Raw genomic sequence first — 24,756 nt, 5'->3', positions numbered from 1 at the left:
TGACCTACTTTCTCGGCTCACGTGCTCATATTCGCATATAGGCACCCCCACGCGGCGTCCCTCAGCGCGCGCGCTCTCTCCTTTCTTCGGCTGGCCAAATAAACAAGCGCACCTTTTGAACGCGCGGCGCCCCGACGGCTCCGGGGGCGCATTGCTGCCATAGTAAATAAATAAATAAATAAATAAATAAATAGAGAAAAGAGTGCTGAGAATCACGTTATAACGTGAGAATTTCCACGACATGACGTGATAGTTTCATGTTATGACTTGAAAACTATCACGAAATAACGTGATGTTACAACGTGAAAATGATTACGAAATAACGTGAAACAATGACGAAAAGCGAGATAGTTTTACGAAATAACGTTATAATTTCACGTTATAACGTGATACTAAGCCCTGTTTCTAGTATGGCAGCAATGCGCTTCCGTACGCACGCCGCGCCGCGAGTGAAAGCCAAGCCGCCCTCTCGAAGCGGTGCGCACGCAGAGACGGCTCAGCCCTGTGGATGCGCGCGCGCGCGCGCGCGCACACACACACACACACACACACACACACACACACACACACACACACACTTTTGTGCGTGCGTGTTTCTTGTGCACGCACGCACGCACGCACGCGCGGTGAAGGAGGCGCTGGGCGCGCGAATCCATGTTTTCTCGGGCTCACGTGTACCGGCTGCTCTGCGGCGCGCATCAAGCTGTCGCCGGAGTCGCGACAGGAGCTCATTACGGGGGCCGCTCCTGCTGTCCTGCGTCAGCGGCAGCCAACAGGACGTCTCCAGTCATCTCCAGCCATGGCCACGAGAAAACGCTCCTGCCTTCTTCCTCTCCTCTTCCTCCACCAAGACCACCAGCAGCAGCACAGCAGCAGCGTCAAGACGTGGAGAAGGAGCCGCTTCTGAGCCGTTCATGTGAGTAGACTCGATTGCCTTTAGTTTATTTGAAAAGAAAAGAGAGAGATGGAAAAGATTGCACTGGGTTGGCTTGCAAACTGTTTAGCTCCTGCCACAGGTGGCAGGTTTCTGTTCTACCGCTGAGCCCATTAGTCGGTAACTCGCTGGAACTAGTGTTGTCCTACAACAGGGGTGTTGAATTCAAATATACAGTAGGAACGAAATTTAAAAACTTTGACAAAGTCGCCAACATCGATATTTATTGAAAAACAAATTTTCTTTCAGAGTTAGCCTTTTTTTATGGACCCAAACAAGTGTTGCTTCAACCTGAATATGGAACAAGAAAAGCTTAACACTATACAATAAACTTAACACATGCAAAGTTAAATTTAAAAAACAACAACAAAAAACAACGAATTAAAATGTAAATAAAAATCGGATGGCTGTTATTTTTATTTGCAGCCTTCTTATTTGAATTTCAACAGTAATCTTTTTCCATCGGCTGATAACAAATGTAAAAAATAAAGTAGCAATAAGCAATAATAAACCAATTAACTAATAATAATATCGTTAAATGAATGTGCAAGTAGCAAGAAAAAGTGCATCAAGAAAACGTCACTTATAGTCTCTTAAAGTGAGAAGTCTGACAGAATGGCAGCAGAACAATCTGGCATTTGGTAATTATTTTGTGTGAAATGAAATGAAATGAAATGCAATGACACGTTTGAACGTGAAGTGCGTTGCGTGCACGACTATAAACATTAATGACTGAAAGTTCCCTCTACAATTATAGTGTTCATGAAAGATTTTTCATAATTGTTATTTTGAATTTTCGACCGTGCAGAGTTCAGCCGTTGCCCTGTATTTACTCCAGCTGACTGCTTAAGAGCTCTGAAGAGACGCTTTGCTTTGTGAACACTGGCAGCAAACACACGTGCCAAACCAAGACATCACCTGATGGTTGCAAATAGAGAAGCATCCTCACAATGGCCTTAAATGGGGAAACAAAACATGCAGTGTTTACACAATACGGTGCGGTTTTTCCTTCGGAATTATTTTAATATAATTTTTATGATTTGAAGACTTGTAAAAGAGAGAACGGCAAAGCACGCCCAGCCATATAGTGCAGCAGTATAAGACGTTTACTGCCCTGTTGCACGAACATAACAGTCTAGTCTAGACGGGCAAGTTACTCAGCTCTATATAGAGCCATCTGGGCCCCCCACGTTAATTGCGAGGGTGCCATTCCATCCTCACAAGATAATACACATTGTGAAAAAAAAAAAAATCCAAAACTGTTCCAAGACTGTCTTTTTAATGTTGCGAAACTAAAGTGTTGCTTTGACTGTCTGCAAACCATGTCGGTGAGTCACTACATTTTAAATCTGCAGAAGTCAGATGTAAGAATGCAAGTGCAGTTGTTTGCATTGACACTGAAATTCCCATCTGTGTGAAGCAGTGAGCTGCCAGTGAAGCTATTTTCCAAAGGCTGCCACTGTAAGGATGTTGTGTTTTTCCCCAAAGGACGCTTGTGCTCTAATTCTCTCGAGGCTTTTCTAATGAAACACCTTTCATATTGAAGCGTACCTCTCTCTCACCCGCCTGCTTTTCAGAATGAAACGAGGAAGGACAGATCTCAAGTCCAAGTGCCAGGCCTTCTCTCAGGAGGACCGGGCCAAGAGACAGAAGCGGGCCCGGAGAGGGACTGCGGCCCAGGACTGGGGCAACCTGCCTCACCATGTGGTGCTGCAGGTCTTCCAGCACCTGTCCCTAGTGGACCGCGCCAGGGCCTCGTCCGTGTGCCGCTGCTGGAATGACGTCTTTCACACGCCGGACCTGTGGAGGAGGTTCGAGTTCGAGCTCAACCAGCCGGCGACGTCTTACTTGCGCTCCACTCACCCTGACCTCATTCAGCAGATCATCAAGAAGCACGCCCAGCACCTGCAGTATGTCAGCTTCAAGGTGCAGTGAGCTCTTTCTCGTGTTGTCCTTTGCACTACACAAAAAAAAAATTAAAAAAAATCGATGACGTGTGCCTTGTTAAATCTGCACCATCTGCCGCATTACTGAAGTGTCAGCTGTCTTGGCATTGCTAGCTTTAGCACGTCTATGCTGAGATTATTTTTGCACCTCTATCTTCCCATTTCTCAATTTTTTTTTGGTTGCCTCTTTGCATATTTTAAACACATGTTGCCGCTAAACCAGGTGGACAGCTGCACAGAGTCTGCAGAAGCAGCATGTGACATCCTCTCCCAGCTCGTCAACTGCACCATCAAGACCTTAGGACTGATTTCCACAGCACGGCCCAGCTTCATGGACGTGTCACAGGTCAGACTTTCACTGCCCTATTTGTAGGGTTTTTTTTGTCTTCGCCCTCATTGCTGATGTAATTTTTGTAAAGGTGAAGCAATCTTAATGATTCTGGTTGACTGAGCATCCTCTCCCTGACACCTCAGGCCCACTTTGTGTCGGCGCTGACAGTCGTGTTTGTCAACTCCAAGTCCCTGTCCTCCATCAAGATTGATGATACTCCAGTTGACGACCCGTCCCTGAAGGTCCTGGTTGCCAACAACAGCGACACCCTGAAGCTGTTGAAGATGAGCAGCTGTCCTCACGTCTCCCCAGCAGGTCACCGAGAGACTTTTGTTATCCTGCTTTTATCTGCTAGTGCACCGAGGACCAGAGATTAGATTAGAGAGGGTGAATCATATGGAACACGGCGAACGTCCGTGGCCCAGTTTCATCCAGGAAACTGATAGTGCATAATGAGTCTTGGATTTGTCGGCCACTAGAAAGGTCCTTGTGCCTTGAGACTTGCTCGTAGCACGTGCAAGGAAAAACTAAACAAAACACAAATCCGAGTTTGAAACTGTCAATATTTACATCTCTGGCTTGTACTCAAGGCTAATCTTAGTGTGGGATTTCTTTTCTTTGTTGAATGTGACGGTTAATGGTAGACTTGAGTAGCTGTGTAGTAATACACAAAATTCCTCCCAGGCTCTCGTCGGCAGGTCTTACGTGGATAATAATAATGGATAATGATGATAATTAGTAATAACTATAATTAATAGTAATGATAATAAATCATAATCTATATGAATATACACATATAAACATATATGTATACATTACACACATACACATAAATATATACATACAAATATACTTATGTCTGCTTATATATCATATATTACTTGCATAATAGCATAGTTGCTTAAGTCATATTTGAACGTTTTCGTAAAACAAGAAAAAACACATTTTTTTAGAAAGTACATTGGTAAAGTTAGGCAGCTATCACAATTTGGCCCAAAAATGACTTCGGTAATTTTGCTATTAGGCTAACCATATGTGTGTATATGTGTAAAATAGCAACCTACCTGCTTGTTGTTAAGAAAGCTTAATCATTATCATCATCAACAACAACTTTGTTCATATAGCACATCTTAAAAACCACAGGGTTAGCCAAAGTGCTGTACATTGGGACATACAAATAATAATTGAAACAATTGATTTAGATGCATAACTGTTAAAGGGCAAATCCTTCCAGAGATTGGGAGCAACGACGGCCAATGCTCTGTCTCCTCTGCGCTTCAGCCATGTTTTGGGTTTCAAAAGTGTTTTTCAAAAATCTTTATTATCCCCTTTAATATTTACCAAGGTGAAGTTTTTGACAATTTGGGGTGTTTGACTCGTGCCGGTCTCCTCAGGTATCCTGTGCGTCGCAGACCAGTGCCATGAGCTGAGGGAGCTGGCGCTGAACTACCACCTCCTGAGCGACGACCTCCTCCTCGCCCTGTCCTCCGAGAAGCACGTGCACCTGGAGCACTTGCGCATCGACGTTGTGAGCGAAAACCCCGGCCAGACGCACTTCCACACCATCAAGAGCAGCAGCTGGGAGGCCTTGGTGCGCCACTCGCCCAAGGTCAACATCGTCATGTATTTCTTCCTCTACGAGGAGGAGTTTCAGCCCTTCTTCTGCGAGGAGACTCCGGTCACTCACCTCTACTTTGGCCGCACGGTCAGCAAAGACATGCTGGGCCGCATCGGACTCAACTGCCCCCGGCTGGTGGAGCTGGTGGTGTGCGCCAACGGCCTGGAGCCGCTGGATGTGGAGCTGATCCGCATCGCCGAGCGCTGCAAGAGCCTGACGGCCATCGGGCTGGGCGAGTGCGAGGTGACCTGCAGCGGCTTCGTGGAGTTTGTGAAGATGTGCGGCGGCAGGCTGACTCAGCTGTCCATCATGGAGGAGGTGCTGATCCCCGACAGCAGCTACAACATGGAACAAATCCACAGCGAGGTGTCCAAGCACCTCGGCCGTATCTGGTTCCCTGACGTGATGCCCACTTGGTAGGTGGACTCGAGCGCGGATCAACGGGGGAAAAAAAGTCTGTCGACAGCTGAAGAGACTGTGTGCGCTTTGCTGTTTTCGGATTATTGTTGTTTTTTTTCCCCCTCTGTGTTGTTCACTCACGTGGCTCCATCGTTTAAAAAATGTTACAAACTCAAACTTCAGTGAATGTGATGTTTTAACTAAGACTCTAACAGTGGATGTTATGACATTTTGATGCAGTCGGTTCAATTTGCCTGCCAGGATTTATTGCAACCCTTGAAGATGAGCCCGCCAATGAAGGATGCTGGTCTGCCACCTGCTGGTAGCTTTTGTTAGGAGCATTAGTCGATGGGCCATACCAGAAACGTTCACAAAGGTTTTTTTGTTTGTTGTTGCTGCTGTTGTTTTTGTCATGATCATTCTGCAAAGCTTACAATCACAAAACAGCTTGAAATATACTCTGCTGATAAAGATTCACACAGAAAACATCATGTATTTTTTAAATGTACAAATCTAGATGAATGTTTGTTACAACATTTAATGATATTTTCAAATGTAATATTTTCAGCAATTTGCAAAAAATCCTAAGCAGAATCACTCCAAGTATGGACTTATAAAACCTGCACTGAAATGCCGAGTACACTTTATTTGTGCTCCTGGTATCATACAGATTTTTGTTAAAAATCTAAGTTAAAATATAAATATGTTTTTTTTTGTATTTTTTTTTTTTAAAAAAAAGAGTCTCTCTTTTGTCAGGGTACATGAATACTACAGATCCTTGTTGCGGAATGTTTTGACTGTTTATATCAAATTTATTTTGTGCCAAATGTTTGTTTTTTTTAAATAAAAAAATGTTGTTGTTTTTTTAAAAAAAAAAAAAAACACACACACACACACAAATATACACACACAAAACACCTATACCGCTGTGTTGGTATCGCTACGCTTCATGACATGATGTGATGTGTGATTAAATACTAAATCGATGTAAACACTGTCTCCTGTGTACAGTCTTATAATGGGAATGTTTGCACTGACAGACTTGTTGAGGTATGAACCAAGTCAGCTTATCCTCCCTTTAACGGCTTTATGTTCATTGAACTTACGTCTTTCACATTAGTGTGACTTCGGTGCAGTCGGGCATCATCTTGGCTGCTCTCACGCTTCTTGCGGTTTGTCCCGTTTGACCTTTTCGCAGCTTTTCCATCCCAACACTAGAGGGCAGCAGTGATCCAAAGCGGAGGTGGTTTGGGGGTAGCGCTTATATAAGCATCGCCGCCACCTTCAGATGAAGTGTGCCAGTTGTTAACTCACCCTGTTTTCAAGTGGATGTGGCTTGTGCACGCGCCGCTTCCACAAAAAAAAAAAAAAAATACAGGCGTCATAGATACAGTTCACCCCCCTCAGATTCTTCACATTTTTTTACGATCAGCACATACAAATAGGCGCAGGGCCGGCCTGTCATGGTTTTATGGGGCTAAACTAAATTGGCAATCTGTAAACAAAATGTGTGTTTGCCTCAGAGATACGATGCTGCGCGACTGCCTAGGGTTATCTAGGTGAGAGGAATACATTAAACTAGCTAAACACTGTGTTCTGGAAAAGGGCCATGTTTTGGAGGGGTGGGTGGCATGACTAATTGGGTTACCACTGTGCTCTGAAAACCCATCAGGAAAGTAACAGGCTTATGTGTTCACTATTGCAGCTCGTGATGAGCAGCGCGAGGAAGTGAGGCCCCGCGCGCCTGTAGTCGGACAAAAAAAAAAAAAAAAAAAATGTAAAAAATAAATGAACTCGTCACCCATTAAAGTAGGGTATCTCACCCTGATTGCATTTCCGTAAGATCCACCATAAAATTAAATCTCATTCTCTGCTTATTTACAAATAATAAATAATCCCTCAAGTAGAAAACAAGTCTATTTCTCAAAGGCGCCTTTGAGCCTCTGCCTTTGAGTTTTCTGTGATGACATTTAGTGCAAATTCATTCATCATGCTGTCGGAGTTAACGGGAGACGGTGGGGGGGAAGTAGGCGGCGTCCGCAGGGGTGTCCAGGGTGGGAGACGGTGGCGTGGAGAGCCTGGAGCGCTTGACCGTCCCGCCGCCCCGCAAGCTCCGCCACTCCTTGATCCACTGGCTCCTGGTGTAGGGCTCCAGCCGGTCCAGATGCCGGGCTTGCACGATTGGGGAAGGGGCGATGGAGTTCTTGAGAACGTGAAATATGTACCTGGGGGTGGAGGAAGGAGGGAGTGGTGGGGAGGGGGGGGGGAGCGGAGTGCGGTGGTGAAAAAGTAGGCCAAGAGAAAAATATACGGCCCTTTGATGTAAATCAGAGCATTCCCTCTAAATATCAGCACTTTCAGATGCATTAGCAAGCAGCAGCAGGAGCCAGCTGCCGCGATGTTCCTCAAATTCACAATTAAAAAAGCGGTCGCAGGCCACGCGTGCATCACAACAAGCCGACAGTTTAACTCCAGTGATCGCGGAAGCTGATGGCGCACAAATAAGAAAATAAGACGCGACCAGCGCTGAACAGCAGCAGCAGGGCAGTGATTCGTGAATGTGAATTACGTTATTCTTGATACGTCTGCGTGTGGCCTTGATGTGTGACACGAAGCAGTGACATCAGTAACAGTCGGTAATGGTGGGAACATGCTGTCCTGCAACATATCAGCCAGGTGTTTTCACTTCCTTTGGTGTTTTGATAAAAGCAGGCAAGCATCGAGCAATAAAATATACCCGAAATATTAATAAACGCAGCGGCCCATATGCAGAAAATGGTGTTTCTCATCAATCTTATATTAAGTGTGATAACTGCAAATACGCTTTGAAGAAAAGTATCTGCCAAAATATATGCCCTGCTAGATATTACAGCAATGAGCCTCCTCCATTGAGACAGACAAACTGGATATTGCCTCTTTGCACAAGAGACAGCAATATTTGTATTTTTTTTTTCAATCTATCCTATACAATCTGCCTCCATGTTTCAGTTCTCTCTTGACCCCAAGGTCACCAGGATTACTCCGGCTTTATGTGAGTTTGCAAAAATATTTTTTAGTAGTTTGTTAGTATGTCCTTCAATTTTTTTTTGAATACTGCTATGTTGGCCCAAAGCCATCTCTGAATCTCACTGGTATAATTGCTGGTAAAAAATAGAACGTGAATAAAATAAAAAAATAAATATATAAATAAAAAATGAATGAAACGCTGATGGTACCTGGGCAGCAGGGCCACCACCGTGGCCAGGATGCAGACGAGGTAGAACATGGGATCAGCCATCTGCCTCTGCAGGACCCAGTACGGGTTGGACGGGGGGGTGCAGGTGACGCAAATGGCGTTGTAGGCGAGCGTCACAATGAAGTAGACCGCCACGCTGCCCAGCATGATGACCCAGTGAACCACCGTCTGTCACACAAACACACGAAACAGCTATGAGGCGAGTGGAAAATAACACTTGAACAGTGTCGGAATTTACAAGTCATGACGGGAGCAAATCTGAAATCCGAGTGGATTCTCAGCGTAACGCGAGTCAGTTCTATGCAAACAAAAATAAGCGAGCGTTGACGATAAGGCCCGCCCTATATTCCAAACGGCTCGGCCCGACTGGCTGAATCAATCAAGCAAATCTGACTTGTGGAACAAGCTGAGCAACGGGCGTAATCTGCGTCAGATAAGACGCCGAGCAAATAAATCGCTAGATCGGTGGCTTGAGCACAGCTTAGCACTCACCCAGGATTTGATCTCTATTGACAGATGCAGCAGGATGGTAAACAAAGAAATTGTGATTAAGGGAGTTCCGAAAGTCCAGATATCAACGTCTGAGTCCTGGTAAACCTGAAATTTATGAGGTAAAAAAAAAACAAAGGCATCAGGCAGAATTAGTGAACCTGTGAAACAACCGACTGTGCATATTGTGTCTTCATGGAAGTTTGACTTTTATTTACCAAATAGGGAATAAAAAATGCCACCAGGCTCTGGTAGAAGGCGTCCAGAACGGAGAGCCAGAAAATGCGTAAGTTGTATTGCTGAGTGAAAAAAACCAACACAAACACAGACACGTAGAAATTTAAAGCCATAAACCTATCAAATTAGCCTTTAAGTCAACAATTATTAACTGAATGAGGTTCATTGTATTTTCCTAAAATATGTATATGATTATTAGCATACGTAACTACCAGCTGATATAAACGTGTCACACAACACCACACAGGAGACCTTCTGTTGAAACATGTCAAGGTACGAAGACAACTTCTAAAACAGTTCTCTAAAATGCTAATAATGGTCCATAATTATTAGTTGTGCTGTTACACGACACTGAGTCACTGACCCCCGACCCCTGTCCCGTCCTGTAGAGCTCAGGAACACCCAGCAGCATCTCCGCCGAGAGGTCGCTGTCCATGATCCCGAATAGGATGGGCGGCGCCGAGGTGAAGAACAGGTTGAAAAAAATCAACAGCCAGTAGTCGATCATGGTGGAGGCGGAGAAGCCGCAGAAGAACTGGTACCAGAAGAGCAGGTTGACGTTGGCCTGCGTTGAGAGTGGAGCCGCTCATTAGACGGCGCCGGCTGGCGTGAGACGCGATTGGCCGAGAGAGCAGCGGCGGCTTGCGCCAGGCGACCACTCACCACGTTCTTGTAGAAGAAGTAGATGATCATGCTGGCCAGGCGGCTGTAGCACCAGTGGCCGTGAACCAGGAGCAGCTTCCTCAGGTGCTTGAAGCGAGGTATGGCAAAGTCACTCGCCATGACCGCCTGCAGACCGGAGCAGAGATTCACATGGGTCCGGAGTCGAGCGTAGACGCAGCGGTGCAGGTTCGAGTTTTGTTCTTTTCATACCTGCATGCCTTCCTGACCGGAGATCCCGACGCCGATATCAGCCGCTCGGATCATGTTGACGTCATTTGCACCATCACCTGAAAGATGCAGGTCAAACAACATGTTCGTGTTTTGCTCTCATATGTAATTTTTTCATACATTTACTGTACAGCTGTGTTGAATGTTGAGTCTCCGCCTTCTTAATTACAATAAAAACTACCCTGAGGTGACCAATGACCAAAATGAGATCGGATCAGAATAGAGATTTGCTAGAACTAACTGGCATGAGAACCAAATGGAGACAAACTGTTACTATGCAGGACATCTAATGTGTTAACATATGTCTTCAGCGCACAATGATGAGTTATGCTAGTAGCCTAAACATACATTATGACTTGCATCACAAGCATGTTTTCTTTAATATTAAATTAAAAAGATTGACAAATGTTTTATAAATAAGTGAATAAAATCAATCAAACAACCAATTAATAATAAAAAAATTGATTTTTAGTGATTCGGCTTTAAACCAGAGTCCTATAAAAGTGAATCCCACTTGCAGGAACACAAGTCCTTTCAGCGGGAGCTCTCACCAACAGCAAGGGTCATGACCTTCAGCTTCTCCCTGACCACCTTCACCACCCGGGACTTCTGCAAGGGCGTCACTCTGCAGCAGAGAACGGAGCGGCATCGCTTCGCCAGCTCCATGAAGCGGTCCTGCAGGTCCGGCGCCAGCGCCATGGTCAGGGTGCGTCCGTCGATCACCAGAGAGATGTCCTGGGTGGTGTCTACGTTCCGGGGATCAGCGCTGTACCTCCTCACCTCCTCCAGGGTGCAGTCCAGGATGGAAGTGCATGTGATCTGGACAGAAAGAGTCCCATTGATGTGCCTGGGTTTGCAAAAGTCTTTCTGAGGAAATGCTAAAATGGGAATTATGGTGTTTCATTTCAAAATGACAACTCTCCTAATACTGGTTCTTGCTTGTAAATGATGGAAATAACACTAAGACCACTTTTTTTAAGCAGCTAAAAATAGAAAATTACAAATAACTCGTCCATATTTTTGTTTATATTTCATTATTATTCAATTTGACTTAACATGAGACCTTTAAAAAAAAACAATGTTCGAAACCTACAGGCCTGTATAGTCACTGACTGCTCCATGTACCGCAGCACAGATGACGACATGCGCTAATAAAGGAAGCATTACTCCACTGTTGAGTCATGAGCCTGATGTCTGACTATAAGCAATTACAGACTCTGGTCCCTTCAGACTCATCACTGTTGTGTGTCAATAACTGCAGCCTATTAGCCAAAAGGAAATTTGACGCGATGATTAAAAAGAAACAGGGTTAGATTCTGTTATTGCCCGGATAACGCTGACTGAATGATATTATTTGGAGGCAGGGTGGCGACCGTGGGAGCGAATCACTACGCTGGTCATTAAAGGAAAAAAAAAAAGAAAGAAAAGAGAAGCAGTTCATAATAATCAACACGCCTTTGCTCTGGATGCTGAGCAAGGAGGGCTTTCCTTTGAGGGCTGAATATTAGGTTGGTAATTAGAAATGAAATCATTAGACACAGAATCGGGATGCCGCTGTCTATTCCTCGTGACTTCCTATTCCACCTAAAAGGAGCCACGTCAGTGACTTTGTTCCAGGAAGCTCTCAGTGGATCCGCCGGGTGCTTTTCTAAAGGAGGCAATGAGTGAAAGGGCTGCAGTTGTAATGAAGGGCTCATCGCTATGCTGCCACATCTTAAATGAGCTCTGAAGGGAAGCAGAACCCCCCCCCCCCACACACACACACACATGACAACCTATCTTTTTTTTTCTTTTTTTGGGAGTTGGGGGGTGATGTGTGGAAATGTGAAGCGTTGACCTTTAAGATAAAAAAAAAGTAAAGGTAGTCAAAAGGATTTGGTTGTTTAAACTGGAAGGAGACAGACTGGATGGTGAAAACCTGGAAAATGGTGATGCGCATGAAAACGTGATGCGGCCCATGAACATGCTGTTTATGTACATATATATGTGTATATGTGTATATAGTGCGTGTGTGTGTGCATATGTATATATATATATGTATATATATATATATATATATATATATATATATATATATATATATATATATATATATATACATACATATACAGTATATATAGATAGATAGATACATATATGTATTTATTTATATGTGTAAAGGTATATGTATATAGGTCATTAACATGCTGTTTATGTACATATATATGTGTGCACATATATAGTGAAAATGTGTGTGTACATATATATATACATATATATGTGTGTGTATGTATACATACATATATATAAATATATGTGTGTTTAAACTGACCTATCTATATCAATATATATATATATATATATATATACATATATGTGTAGGTCTTTTTTCTATTATCATCCCCTTTTAAATTGATCTACACTCCATTACATTTTGTTTGTCTCAGCATTAGGGTTATTTAATTTCTGCGAGTGCCAAGTGAAGCCAGTGAGTCAAAGAGCCGGCCGTCATTGAGCCGGGCAGACGGCGGGCCCCTCCCCTCACCTTGCTCCTGCAGCTCATGTTAATCACCAGGTCGTCCTCTTCCAGGAGCCTGCAGGCGTAGCCGATATTGACGGCTGTCTCCGCCTTGTCACCCGTCAGCACCCACAGCTGGATCCCCGCCTCCCGCAGCGCTACGATGGTGTCCAGGACGCTCTCCTGGAGACGGTCCTCGATGCCCGTCGCGCCTGCGAAAGCAAGGCCTGTCTCATGCTCGCAGCTTTGTGGGTTACACGCGGGTTCTGTGTTGTGTGTGTTTTTACCGAGTAGGTTGAGGTCTGTCTCCAGCTCTGCGGCGCTCTCCATGACAAGCTCCTCTCTGTTCTCCATTGCGGCCAGAGCTTCCCGTCTGCTCTCTGACCATCTTTTCAATGCTGCCTCGGTCACAACCTGCAGCGCACACACACACACACACACACACACACACACACACACACATACACACACAAAGATGAAACAAGTGCATGTGGAATGAGAAAACGGCACTGGTGAAAGTTATGGCGTGAGGGTCGGGCACCTTTTTCGTGAAGCAAAGCGTGCGCAGCCCCTCTTTGGCGTAGCAGTCGAGGTGATGCTGCGTGTCTGCAGCCACGTTCTTCTGACTCCCACTGAGATGTTCTGCAAGTAAGCCGCACACGAAGCGGAGTTATTGGAGCCGTGAGGGCGAATGTTCAGACTTTCAGACTTTCACCCGCACACACCTGCGTACGGCGCGCCCAGCAGCTCCATGATGGCGTAATCCGCCCCTTTAGTGTACAGCACGCACTCTCCGGTGACCGGATGTCGCACCAGGATGGACATCCGCTTCCGGGTGTAGTCGAAGGCCAAGGTGTCCAGCACCTCAAACACCAGGTTCTCCCCGGAGGGCAGCCTCACCGTCACGCTGTCAGGGCTTCGGCCGACCAGAGTGAAGCCGTAAGCCCTGGCCGCGTACACCAGGGCCGCCTCGTCTGGACTCTCCGCCTCGTACGAGACTTCATCCAGGCTGGGGCTCCGGGTCGGAATGTGTAGAGAACATGCTTGGATGTTCCCGGATCCCTCGATTCCCGCTTTTGGGTTAAAGCACTTTTCCTCAACGACCGAGTCAGTCGAGATGATGCTGGTGCTCCTCTGCACTTGCTTCCAGGAGGTGAAAATATGGCGAAGGGAGACGGAGTTTTTGGACGCATCCTCTTGGCTTTCTGTCTGATGGGAGCGTGAAAGCCCACTCACCTGAAGGCCCAAAAAAAAAAAAAAAAAAAAAGCACGGTCAAGCAAACAGAAATGTTCACATCAAATAGCGCAGTCCAACCAAATAGCCAGACGGTGTGAAGGCAAAATACCTCCGAAAGCCTAGTCATCTCTTTCCACCGCCTTTAATTATAAACTCGAGGGAAAAACCCACATATTTCTCCCATCTGCCAGACCTCAGAACAGCACAGTCGGGAGAAGCCAGGGCTGAAATTAATAAAGGCAACCCTGAGTGCCCCGGCGAGTCTCTTTTTACTATGCGGCTCATTTAGTGAGGACTCTGAATCTTTACAGCTGGGGCTTCACAGAGGATGAAAATTAGCACTGACCACTGCTGAAAGGACAGAAACTTAGAGCTAAAGAAAAGTTTTCAAATTAGACGCCGTCCGCCGGGTTAATTTAAAAAAATTAGACACTTTTGATGCAGTGCGGCAGACACATTTTTCAGGGTTCGATCAAAAAAGAAAGAAAAAAAGTGAAGGTTGCTCCCCCCCCCCCAAAAAAAACAACAAAAAAAAAATTCCCTCCTCCCTGTCAGTTCCTAAGTTTGCACACTGGGGGTTTCAGGCATCCATCTTTCCTGTCCTGACTGTGCCCTCCATCTCAACTTCTTCTCCACCGTCGCATAAACGGAGCACTCACCCGCTCTTGCTCAGCTGTTGCCATGGAAACCACCACTGTGTTGCAAATGGCGAGAGCCAGGAAGAAGTCCAGGTAAGGATCTGTGTGGTGGCTGCCTCCACCGCGCTCCGTCCCGCTAATCCACTGAAGCAGCTTCCTGTCTGGAATCACCTCCGTTTCCTGTCGCAGTGAAAACACCCGCATTTTTCAACACCCGCATTTTTCAACACCCGCATTTTTCAACACTGCAGCCGGGAAGCAGATATTTTACGCCTATTTCGAGCTGTCGTGCACGCGGAAATGTTACAGAACTCTTCATTCGGGCAAATTTTCTGCCCTGTTTGAGACACACAGCAACACACAGCAAAGGAGCGAAGCCTCGGCTGGAACAAATTTAAACCTGTTTTTTTTTGTTTTTTTTTTGTCTCAGTCTGGAGCTGCAGGCAGCTGATCTTTACCCGCTAGACAAAAATAGACACAGAGCGTCTTCTCTGTGGGTCAAGATGACAATGACTAATATATAGCGCACGTTTACAGTGCGTCCTACGATTTTGCGGCGCGTGCCAAAGCGGTGCCCAGCGTGACCATATGTTCTGCCACAGACACGGGGGCACCTCTGAGCCAAAATGGATGCAGTCATTGGCGACACCTAGGAGCTTGGCCATCTGCAGCCGGGACTGGGACCACGAGGTTCTGTGAGATGGTGACGGCTGAGATGTGGCAAAAAAATAATTTAAAAAAGTCAGTTTGCGGATGAGACATGTCAAATTTTATACCCCTAAGTGCCGATTTTGACTTTGCAAAGATTCCATTTGTCGGCCTCCAGCGCGGTTCTTAATGATCGTGTTTACCTCTTTGCATAATTGAGAGCTGATTATGGATTGAACAACGCTCCAGAATGCACCCCGGATTGTGACCGAGAGCCAGTGGAATAGATTAATAAATGGACAGATTATGAAGGTTACAGTTCCTCACTGACCCATTCTTAATTAATCTCAATGATTAACTGACATTGCACTCAGTCAGAAGTCGCTTCATGAGACTCATTAGCCTGATCGAGGGAGAAAAGACGTTTTCGGCCGCTGTCTCATCCCGCCAAATTAGCGATTTTATGGTAATAGCGATTCCGTACACTCAGTTGCACTCAGCCGCGCCGCTCCGCTCGCTTCGAAGGCTCCGCTTTGTCCGCGGCCGAGTTGCACGCATTTGTTTATCGGGGGCGAGTGCGCGAGTATGATTTGTGGTTTGTGCTCCAGGTGGCCTTGAGAAACTGGCGCGCTTCCCCTCTCGAGCAGCGAGTCGAATGCTGTCGACATGTTTCCTCATTCTGGAGAGAATGAATCGGCTGCGCTGCGACTTCAAGACGAATGACAGCAGCAACAGCGGCAGCGTCGCCCCGCACTGGCGCGAGCGGCCGGCCTTCTCTTCCTGTTTGCCAATGGCCTCACCAGGGGACTGCTGAAGGCCACTTCGCTCTGGGCGCTTTCCGCGACCTTGCTCCTCCGCCCGCGGCCGCAGTTGCGCGGCCTCTCCTCCGGGTCGGCGCCCGCAGAATCCAGGGACCATCCAGTCTTCTGGGGTTGTGGCTGCTGGTCGAAGATGACTTCCTCATCGGACTCGGGCTCCTCAAGGACAGTGAGGCGGATCGCTGCAAACACATGGAGCAACGTGGGTGCAATGAATCGATGGTGAAGGGGATGATAAAATAACTGTCAGAAATACACATGATTAGAATGAACTAATAGTGTTTTTGCCATCCTGTGGTGCAGCCTCGCACAATTAAAGGTCCAAAACAGACCTCCAGAAAACTGCATATTTAGCTCCCTGTTTACAACTTTGGGCCAAAACAGATGCTTTCTTGCTGAGACTGAAAAACTGAAAGACTAAGAACGAAAAGAAAAACATCCCAAAGAGCAAAGTATCACACTAACAAACTTACACTTTGGCAGCAAAGGATCACAAACCGAGAAAGTTACCACGGAACCAGAAAAGGTTGGTTCTCTGATATGGAAGACAAGAAAAACTTGCACAAGGAACAATAAAGTCAATCAAAAAAACGCAATCAAGTGGGAAATTACATAAAAGGAAAAGAAAAGTTAAATGACACAGGAGGAGAATCGAATTAAAAAAAATAAAAGTCATCAGACAGGCAAGACAGAAATAAGTGTAGAAGTAGAAAACATATTTTTCGACGTGACACCTTTAACCAGTCGTCACAGAATGGGTACAAGTGAGAATTCGGAATAGGAATTCGGTCAACCCACTACAACACTATATTGTTTTTAGCCCTAGTTAATGTGTGAAACAGTGTTTAGCCATCAGTCCGTCAGCGTCACTGTGTCACAGGCCTGTTCCCACATCTCCAGGTACACAAAACTATGCGGAAGGCATATATTTTTTTTGTCTGCTGTCTTTGAAGTGGTGGCTGACTGCTGCTGACTAATCGTTGGCGTGTCGTATGACGGTGTGTCGCGCTACAGAGGTGACCTGAAAACACTTTGCGGATACGAAATGAGACCTTGAAATGAGGTCTTCCCGCGGCTCATTTACAGGAACATCGGTGGCTCATTTTGCCGAACGAAAGAGCCAAAGATTTACCGTTCTCCTTGTGAGGGTACTCCGTGCCCATGATGGAGCACCTGCGGAACACCATCTTGTTCTCGGTGAGAGTGCCCGTCTTGTCGGAGAAGATGTACTGGATCTGCCCCAGGTCCTCGGTGATGTTCAGCGACTTGCACTGGACGTGCGTGTCCGACTCCTCGTCGTAGAGGTCCGCATCGTTGGTGATGAAGAAGATCTGTCCGATCTTCACCAGCTCGATGGACAAGTAGAGCGAGATGGGGATCATGATCTGGACGGGAAGCGGCGAGGGGTTGGAAGCAGAGGGAAGTAGGGGACCAGGGAGAGTTGTATATATATAAAACATCCAGAAAATGGATGTGAGACAGCAGAGGGAGAAGATAGCGGAGGTAGGAAATGAGAAAGGCAGTTTGATTGACTTTGAAAAATCACTTTTGGACAAGTCTCATTCATAACGGCGTTGGCCGACGGTCCACCTGCAGCAGGATGATCATGGTGAAGAACATGTAGAAGCCGGCCAGACTGGGAGGGTCCAGCTGACCGTTGCTGTAGGGCACCAGGTAAGGTGGCACGCCGGGCAGCGCCTGCAGCCATAAGGAGTGACCTGCATGTGAGAAGACGGGGGAATTAATCACAGCGACTGTCGCGCAGGGAGCGGCGTTATTTTTGGCGCCGCTCCCCCTCCTCCCCTCTCCCGCAGTGTATTTTGGGCCGGTAGCCCTGCATGACACTGGCTCTATCTTTTAAAATTTTGTAAACTAAACGTCTCTTAAATGTAAAGTAGTAATAATTATAACCAGTTCCTTTTCACTCTTACAGTCAGGTTACATAACCTGCCACTGACCCACTGCTCCGACGAGGCACATGGCGAAGAGGAGAATGACGCAATAGATGACGTCAATGTTCAGCTTCCGCTCTAGTTTGCTCCGCTTGTATCTCGGCCCGCTGTTGTTGAGCATGGACTTGGTTTCGTGGCCTTGAAGGGAGCAGAGGGGAGGGGGTGCGGGGTGATGGGGTAATTAGATGAGCGTTCACTGACCATCGGATGCTTCACACGGACAGCCAACGCCAAAAACACCCAGAGAAGTATTTATCCCGTCCAAAAACATTTCGTTGACGCGATGGGCGAAACCCGGCTGCAGTTCGAGATGGCAGCACGTCCCGACTGAGTTCACTCCCCCAGTTTGCCCCCTTTTTTGAGGGGAGCAAACGCTGCAACCAGCGCTTCAACACAGTGACATCGAATTCTCTTATACATGCTCAGTGTTGTGTGTTGCCGGATGAGTCCCAGATTCGATGGTTCAGTGATTCAAGCGTGTTTGACCCGAACTCACTTGACCTAAACCCTTAAGCACTTATCCTATAAAATAATAGTCAATAAATAAAAACTAGGGCTGTCGAATGATTACATTTTTAAATCAAGATGAATCTCTTAATTCCCATATATGCCTGTTTAAAAACGATTTTATTTGCATTTCAAAACCTATTTCATGTCTCAAATAATGTAAAGCAATTCTTAACAAAGTGTCTGAAAGAAAGGATTTCTCTTTTTGACCTTTTGATTATCATGTCTTTCAGTCTAGACCCACTTATTCCATACATAAGTGTCGAAACATGACTACATGGTACATGCTACTACATGACTGCGTGCTAACATGCTAAGTCTTGAGGACCTGACTACCGGTGAATGAGAAAGACAGAAGTCTGCCTTGTATTTCATGTCATTGCAATTAATGTGCTAATGTTGCCAGCACCGACAAATACATGTAATTATGAAAGCAACACAGTTTATCCCATTAATATAGAATCATACTTATACCACTTGTACTAGGTAACAAGGAAGTAGTAGTAGTAATAAAAATAATAATAATGATAATAATAATAATAATAATATTGATACATTTCATTTATTGCTGCCTCTCTAAACACTCAAAATCACCTTACAGTTTGGCAAACGTATATAGTGAAGGTCTGCTTATTGCATTTCCCTATTTTTCGCAGTGCCCCATCATTCAGGCTGGCAGAGCCAATAAAAGCAGCGCCGTGGAGGACGTGGAGCCCGTACCTGTGTACACCACGAAGCCGACGGCGTGCTCCGTGTTCCTCACCGTGCAGCCTCGCAGCAGCAGGCTCTCGATTCCCGCGCCCACCTTCTCCTTATCAGCTTTCTCCCTGCACCGGGAGAGACAGCGAGAAACCTCATTTGCCCCGACAGATCCCGTTAGATATTCATTATTGCTTATATATTCCAACATTAGCGGGGTTTTTTTTCCTGTTTGGACGGCGTCGAGCAGAGCGGCCCAGAGAGCTGTGGTGACCGGCGGAGATTGATTATGCTTTATTATAAGCACAATAAAGCCTCCGGGCAAATCAGAGAGTGGGCTGTAATTAGTTTTTTGGGCCCGGCTGCCCCAGATGGTGTTTTTGAGGTGGGGATCCATGCGGTCTTGTGTCTTTAATACTCACACGTAACACTTGAAATGATTCAGATTGTTGTTGGGCCTCTCACACACCACGATGCCACTGAAGCTCACAGGGTCGAAATCCGGATCCTTGTGTTGGGGGGATGGCGGGGAGAAGAGGAAGAAGAAGAAGGAGGATGTAACTCCAGTGCGACTGGAAAGTTTTTACCAGCAGAACTTGGCCTGAGGAACACAGGTGAGGTATGCAATCCGACAGGAATTTCTCTTTCTTCCTGCCAACGGTAGGTTAAATGCCTCATAATTGTCCTACAAATTCACATCCCGTAAGTGATGTCAGTGTTGTAATAGTTATGTGTGTCAGGTTCGAAGGAGGATGGGTAGTAGGGGGTGGAGGAGGAGGAGGAGGAGGAGGAGGAGGAGCAGACTCTGGGCCTCCAGGACATTCCCCTCACCGTGACACAGAGGCCAACCAGGCCCCTCCTCTGCTTCAGGTTGGTCTCGCCGTCCAGGTTGGAGGTCTCCACGTAGCACACGCCCTTGGGGTCTGACGTGTGCAGGAGCAGGAGGTCGGCGGGGACAATCTCGTTGCAGGCCACCTCGACAAAATCTCCCACTCGCACGTCCTTCCAGCGCTTCCTGGCAAACTGCTTGGCCCTCCTGACAGCAGACACACCAGTCGTTACAGAATTTATTTGTGCCTGTGTGTGTGTGTGTGTGTGTGTGTGTGTGTGTGTGGCTGTCTATCGACCTGATGGTTTTCGTCTTCGACATTTGTCAAACGCAATATTGGCAAGGCGTCGTCAGTGTTTATCTAATGAAAAAACATTATCGACTCGTTCCGCTTAAGGTGGCGAATAAACAACAATAACAACCCGACGAGAAAAACGAATCAATGCCGTCGCTTTTTTTGTCGTTCTTTTTTTATTTCTTCTGGAAAGCCGCCCAATGCGTTCCGAACACTTTGGAATGCGAACAATTTCACGGGGGAAGCGTTGACGAGGAGGTTCGGGGAAATGCTGAACGGGGGCCCTGATGCTTCCCAGAGCTGCCACCGCCGCCGCCTGAACCTGCACGTCAGGCCGGCTGAGCCTCTGTGACAAAAGAGAACGCAGGTATGCTGCCCTGCATGTAGGACCTGATCCGGTGGCTGCCGCATCACACCACACCTCACACCGAAACAAAGCCGGGAGGGTGAGGGTTGCGGGCGGGGGAAGGGGTTTGGGAGGTGAGGATGTATTTTTAGGAGGTTGTATACTTACCTTGTGCAAATATGCCTCGCTTTTGTCCGCTTTGTGCAAGTCTGGAAGCCGTTATGGTCTTTTCCTGTCATTCTCTCTGAAGGGTGCTGGGTGTGTTATGAAATTCACCCCGACCGGAGGCCGTTTCGAAAGAATAGTTTTAGCCACTTAAAAGAAAACGTGCTTGTCTGAGCTGCAAAAATAACAAAATTGTTGTTTTAACGCTGTCGAAGAAGCGGCGTAGCTTTGCACAGCTTAGCGGGTTGATAGTTGAGAAACAGCTCGGTGGTGACAGGGAAGAATGTTTTTTCGTGCACCTTTTAAAATACTTTTTTTTTAAAATGTATTTATCTAAAGTCGAAAAATCATGGATGATTATTTCCATATCATGATGTTGCTTACAAAATACCTCAAATGACTAAAATGCTGCGTGCATTAAATGAGTAATGACAATTTAATTGTACAATTTCATTTTTGTCTCGGTAAAGCAAAATATTCATGTATGTCATATTTAAGAAAATTCAGAAAACTGCATTGTCTCAGGAAATGACCTCAGCACCACTTAACCTGTTTACTTCATCTTTTACCCTTTCAATATTTTCCACAAACTTCAAATCTAACCCTCATATTTTCCATGTAAACGTCTAAATGATCTTGCAGTGACTGAAGTACAGGGATAAACAAGGAACTGTGTCACAGTTGAGAATTGTCTTGCATGATGCACCTGCGCTGATACATGACACTCTCGATAAGTACCTTGCTTTGATAAGCAAAGGTGATAAGAGTCACACAAGAGCCACCAAACAGATCAGATGGACTCAAAGCACCCTTTCAAGGGCGGAAACTTTTTTTTTGTTGTCATTTGTTTGAACAATTTCCGTTTGGAATTCTCTTTAGCTTTTCACGCAGGCAGATCCACGTGCGACCGATGACGGACGGGGTGAGAAGTGTGAACGCCCCTGTGCAATAATGCGGTGGAAGGGTCACGGAACATTAAGGCGTGCGTCCCCGAAGGTCTGACGTATCAAAGGGAGGGAAAAAAAAATCCTCCGTCGTCAGCAGTCGTCTGACTGCTGGCGTTCAGAGATGAATGACATTTCATCTCGACTTCAATTTATTCTGCAGCTCCCTCTGGAAACGTTTGTATACTTGAGAGAAATCTCAGCCAATCGATATCGTTCTGATCTCTGTACGAGCCGGAATGGAGCAAGCGGCGTCGCCACCCAGCCAGACGAGGGGAGACCCACGAGAATAAATGTGTGTGTGTTTGTGTGTGTGTGTGTGTGTGTGTGTGTGTGTGTAACGGCGGTGATTCAGCTGCTGTTTTTCCGATTGCGTGAAACAGAGACGGCTTGTGTCCACTAACAGGCCCGGAGGGACCCGTGTGTTCTCTCAAGTGTCTGAAAACGCTGCTGCGTCTGGAGACTGCACTGGAGGCCACCTGTATCCTGTCACACACACACACACACACACACACGCACACACACACACACACACACATACACACTCCCTGTCTGTGGAAGAACTTTGCATTGACTTCTATTAGTGTTTTTTTCTTGCATTCTTTTGCACATTCTAATCCAAAACCTATAAATTTATCCCAATTTTAATCCATACCTGGCCTGTAAACCAATGCCGTCATTCTGTAATTCTATAATGAACTTATGACGATTGGCCAAATTGAACTCACCTCCCAACAACACACACATGCTCACAACACACAAACTATTTGCACCCCAGCTGAAGCACAGTTAGAAATGGAAGAAGCAGCAGGCAACAGTTGTCAAAGGGTAAAAATGCTTCAGAGGTTGAATCTCTTTGGATTTTGTGTGTGCGCGCGGGTGCGTGCACGTTTTTTTTTTCTTTTTTTTTTACTAAAGGTCCCACTAGAGCACATCTTTATCCCCTGCGCATCCCTTTCATGTTCACAAAGGACTTAAAATTCATTCCCCCCCCTTTGTGAATTATTCATTTCTCCTTCTGTAATTTAAAAATAGATGGCCACTAACCTCGGTGGCTCTGCTGATGCAACAGCCAGATGAGGGTTTCATCCAGCGTGCACAGTGCCACTGGTGGGACGCTGTGTCGAGGCTTTCCCCCCGCGCAGTTTGCTTTTGCTTTGAATTTTAAAATCGAAAAGGAAAATATCTGCCAGGCCTGGAACGCTGACACACAAACCTTGACACAAACATCAGCCGGCCCGGCAGACAAGAATCTACAACGCGCTCGTCAGGAAGTGCTTGCGGTCACATCCATCGCAACATGCTTGACACTTGTGTACGCCTGCATGTATGTTGTCGTGTCGCACGCCCGCTTTTCCGGAGTGATTTACCGTACCTGCTGTAAATCAAGCACGGCGTGTTGTTGAGCTTCTTGTCCGACTGGTATCTCCTGAAATCCTCCCAGCCGTCCTTCAGGGCCGTCAGACCCAGCATGACGCAGATGGGGATCAGGGCTATCTCCGGCTGGAAGGCGTTCACCACCGGGATGAAGTTCAGCACGGCCAGGCCCACGAAGTAGATGTTGGCCATTCGGTGGAACTGCTCGAAGAGGTTCATGGGGAGGAAGAGGAGCGGGCTGTACTTGGTGGTCTTGATGGCGTTGCCCTCGAAGTGGCGATTGGGCTGCTTGGATCTCGGCATCCCCTCGTAGGGCAAGTTGGACGCCAGGCTGCGGAGCTCCTTCTCCCGCGCCCTGCGGCCCCTCAGAGCGTCCCTCAACACCTCCACGGGGCTCCTCCACGTCATGGCTGCAGGCTCGGGGTTCCACTTCTCAGCAGCTTCTCAGCAGCTTCTCCTTCACATCACGTCCATCGGCAGCTCCCCAGGAGTCGCGCTTGCTTCCCGAGAGTCAACGTGATTACTGGCTCCTGACGGGGGCAGGTGGCAAGCACACCTTGTCCAGGCCTGACTCCGCCCCTCCGCTGACAGGCGTGTTTTCATTCCTTCCACTGAGGCTGTTCAGGCCTGCCGGAATGTTGGCTAATCGGGCGGTGGGGATTTAGCTGCAGTGATTCACCGCTTGCATTTTCCTCCCTTTAACTTCACAATCACTATGTCGATAATTATATTTTTGAAGGAGGACAAGGGCAACGACGTGCTTCCCTGTCTGCCGTTTGACTTTAAACAGTTCACAACAACGAATTCACATCGCTCCAGAACGCGTTTCAAAATTCCACAGCCTGGGAACAAACAGTGGTGCCGCTCGCGCAGGACAAAGGCCTCAAATGAGATAATCTTTGCAGAGCAGAAAATTGGTGCAGTGGGTCATAAGGAGATTCGAACTGACAACACAACACTGAGCGGAGGGCAATGCCTGCTGGAGGCAAACGTGGATGGGAGAGTGCGCCGAGTGCGAACAAACACTGCCGAAAAGGGGCTTAACTCTCTGAGTGCAGGTGCACGGCGATGGAGATGTCGTTCACAGACCTCTTTAATAGCTTTATCAGAAACAGGAGCGTTGCATCTCTTTTCCAAGATTTGTCTACGATGGATGGATGGTTTTGCAGAGGCAAAAAAAAAAAAAATACAATTTGGAATGAGGTTGCAGCACTCTGGGCGCCAGAAAACCAAGAAGAGCGCGAGGAGAGGAGCTTCTCTGCACATTTGGATCCACACAAGCGTCTTGTGAGAAGTGTGTTTGCGTGTTCACGTGTGCATCCGACACACACAGCGACTTGCACAGATGGCCTGCGTGTAGGATACCTTCCACGTCCTAATGTTGACATATGTTGTCTTCTCCAGAGCTGCAAAAAAAAACCCTTTAATGATGTTACGGCAGGTGACTTATTTATTAGGGCACCATGATGGGTGATTGTGTGTTGTGCCGGCGTATAAAAATTTACAGGATCATTTCCCTCAAAGCTTTTCCACAACCTTCTTTGTGAGTTTTTGGAAACGAGGCCTCGTTAACTATGACGACGACTTGTTATTATCCCCGTTAAAAACCAGATGACTACCTGTCACGTCACTGCGCGACGGTGTGACACAAGCGTCTGTTTGTCGCTCAGCGCGCTTTTATTTTCTCTTCCTTTCCGCCGTCACACGTGTGGCAAGACTCAAGA

At 46.6% G+C, this 24,756-nt stretch overlaps 2 protein-coding genes across 2 annotated transcripts; one reads left to right on the top strand and one right to left on the bottom strand.

The window, feature by feature from the left end:
- The first annotated feature begins 520 nt into the window (after window positions 1-520).
- Window positions 521-5,363, top strand: fbxl3l (F-box and leucine-rich repeat protein 3, like). Its single transcript, XM_076032903.1, has 5 exons — window positions 521-916; window positions 2,512-2,860; window positions 3,104-3,226; window positions 3,355-3,526; window positions 4,606-5,363. Exons 2-5 carry the CDS (start codon window positions 2,513-2,515, stop codon window positions 5,247-5,249), a joined length of 1,287 nt encoding a protein of 428 aa, XP_075889018.1. The 5' UTR covers window positions 521-916; window position 2,512; the 3' UTR covers window positions 5,250-5,363.
- A 599-nt stretch (window positions 5,364-5,962) lies between these two features.
- Window positions 5,963-23,542, bottom strand: atp10b (ATPase phospholipid transporting 10B). Its single transcript, XM_076032902.1, has 21 exons — window positions 23,031-23,542; window positions 19,908-20,112; window positions 19,499-19,584; window positions 19,098-19,204; window positions 17,877-18,008; window positions 17,509-17,636; window positions 17,051-17,303; window positions 15,901-16,100; window positions 14,474-14,632; window positions 13,303-13,813; window positions 13,119-13,219; window positions 12,865-12,991; window positions 12,605-12,789; window positions 10,632-10,899; window positions 10,063-10,139; window positions 9,853-9,978; window positions 9,554-9,754; window positions 9,171-9,251; window positions 8,956-9,060; window positions 8,444-8,631; window positions 5,963-7,453 (listed from the first exon to the last, which is right to left on the bottom strand). The coding sequence occupies exons 1-21, from the start codon at window positions 23,438-23,440 to the stop codon at window positions 7,231-7,233; spliced, it is 3,873 nt and encodes a 1,290-aa protein (XP_075889017.1). The 5' UTR covers window positions 23,441-23,542; the 3' UTR covers window positions 5,963-7,230.
- Between the last annotated feature and the right edge of the window lie 1,214 nt (window positions 23,543-24,756).

The sequence above is a fragment of the Nelusetta ayraudi genome, unplaced genomic scaffold, assembly GCF_046127955.1.
Source record: "Nelusetta ayraudi isolate G7.1 ecotype Tasmania unplaced genomic scaffold, CSIRO-AGI_Nayr_v1 ptg000039l, whole genome shotgun sequence".
Taxonomy (NCBI): Eukaryota; Metazoa; Chordata; class Actinopteri; order Tetraodontiformes; family Monacanthidae; genus Nelusetta; species Nelusetta ayraudi.
This window is presented reverse-complemented; position numbering and strand designations above follow the sequence as displayed.

Coding starts and splice junctions, on each gene's coding strand:
- fbxl3l (XM_076032903.1), top strand. CDS start 2,513: ATGAAACGAGGAAGGACAGATCTCAAGTCCAAGTGCCAGGCCTTCTCT. Junction 2,861..3,103: donor TGCAGTATGTCAGCTTCAAG/GTGCAGTGAGCT, acceptor CCGCTAAACCAG/GTGGACAGCTGCACAGAGTC. Junction 3,527..4,605: donor TCCTCACGTCTCCCCAGCAG/GTCACCGAGAGA, acceptor CGGTCTCCTCAG/GTATCCTGTGCGTCGCAGAC.
- atp10b (XM_076032902.1), bottom strand. CDS start 23,440: ATGACGTGGAGGAGCCCCGTGGAGGTGTTGAGGGACGCTCTGAGGGGC. Junction 20,113..23,030: donor CCGTGCTTGATTTACAGCAG/GTACGGTAAATC, acceptor GTCTGCTGTCAG/GAGGGCCAAGCAGTTTGCCA. Junction 14,633..15,900: donor TGGCCTTCAGCAGTCCCCTG/GTGAGGCCATTG, acceptor TCACTGCGACAG/GAAACGGAGGTGATTCCAGA.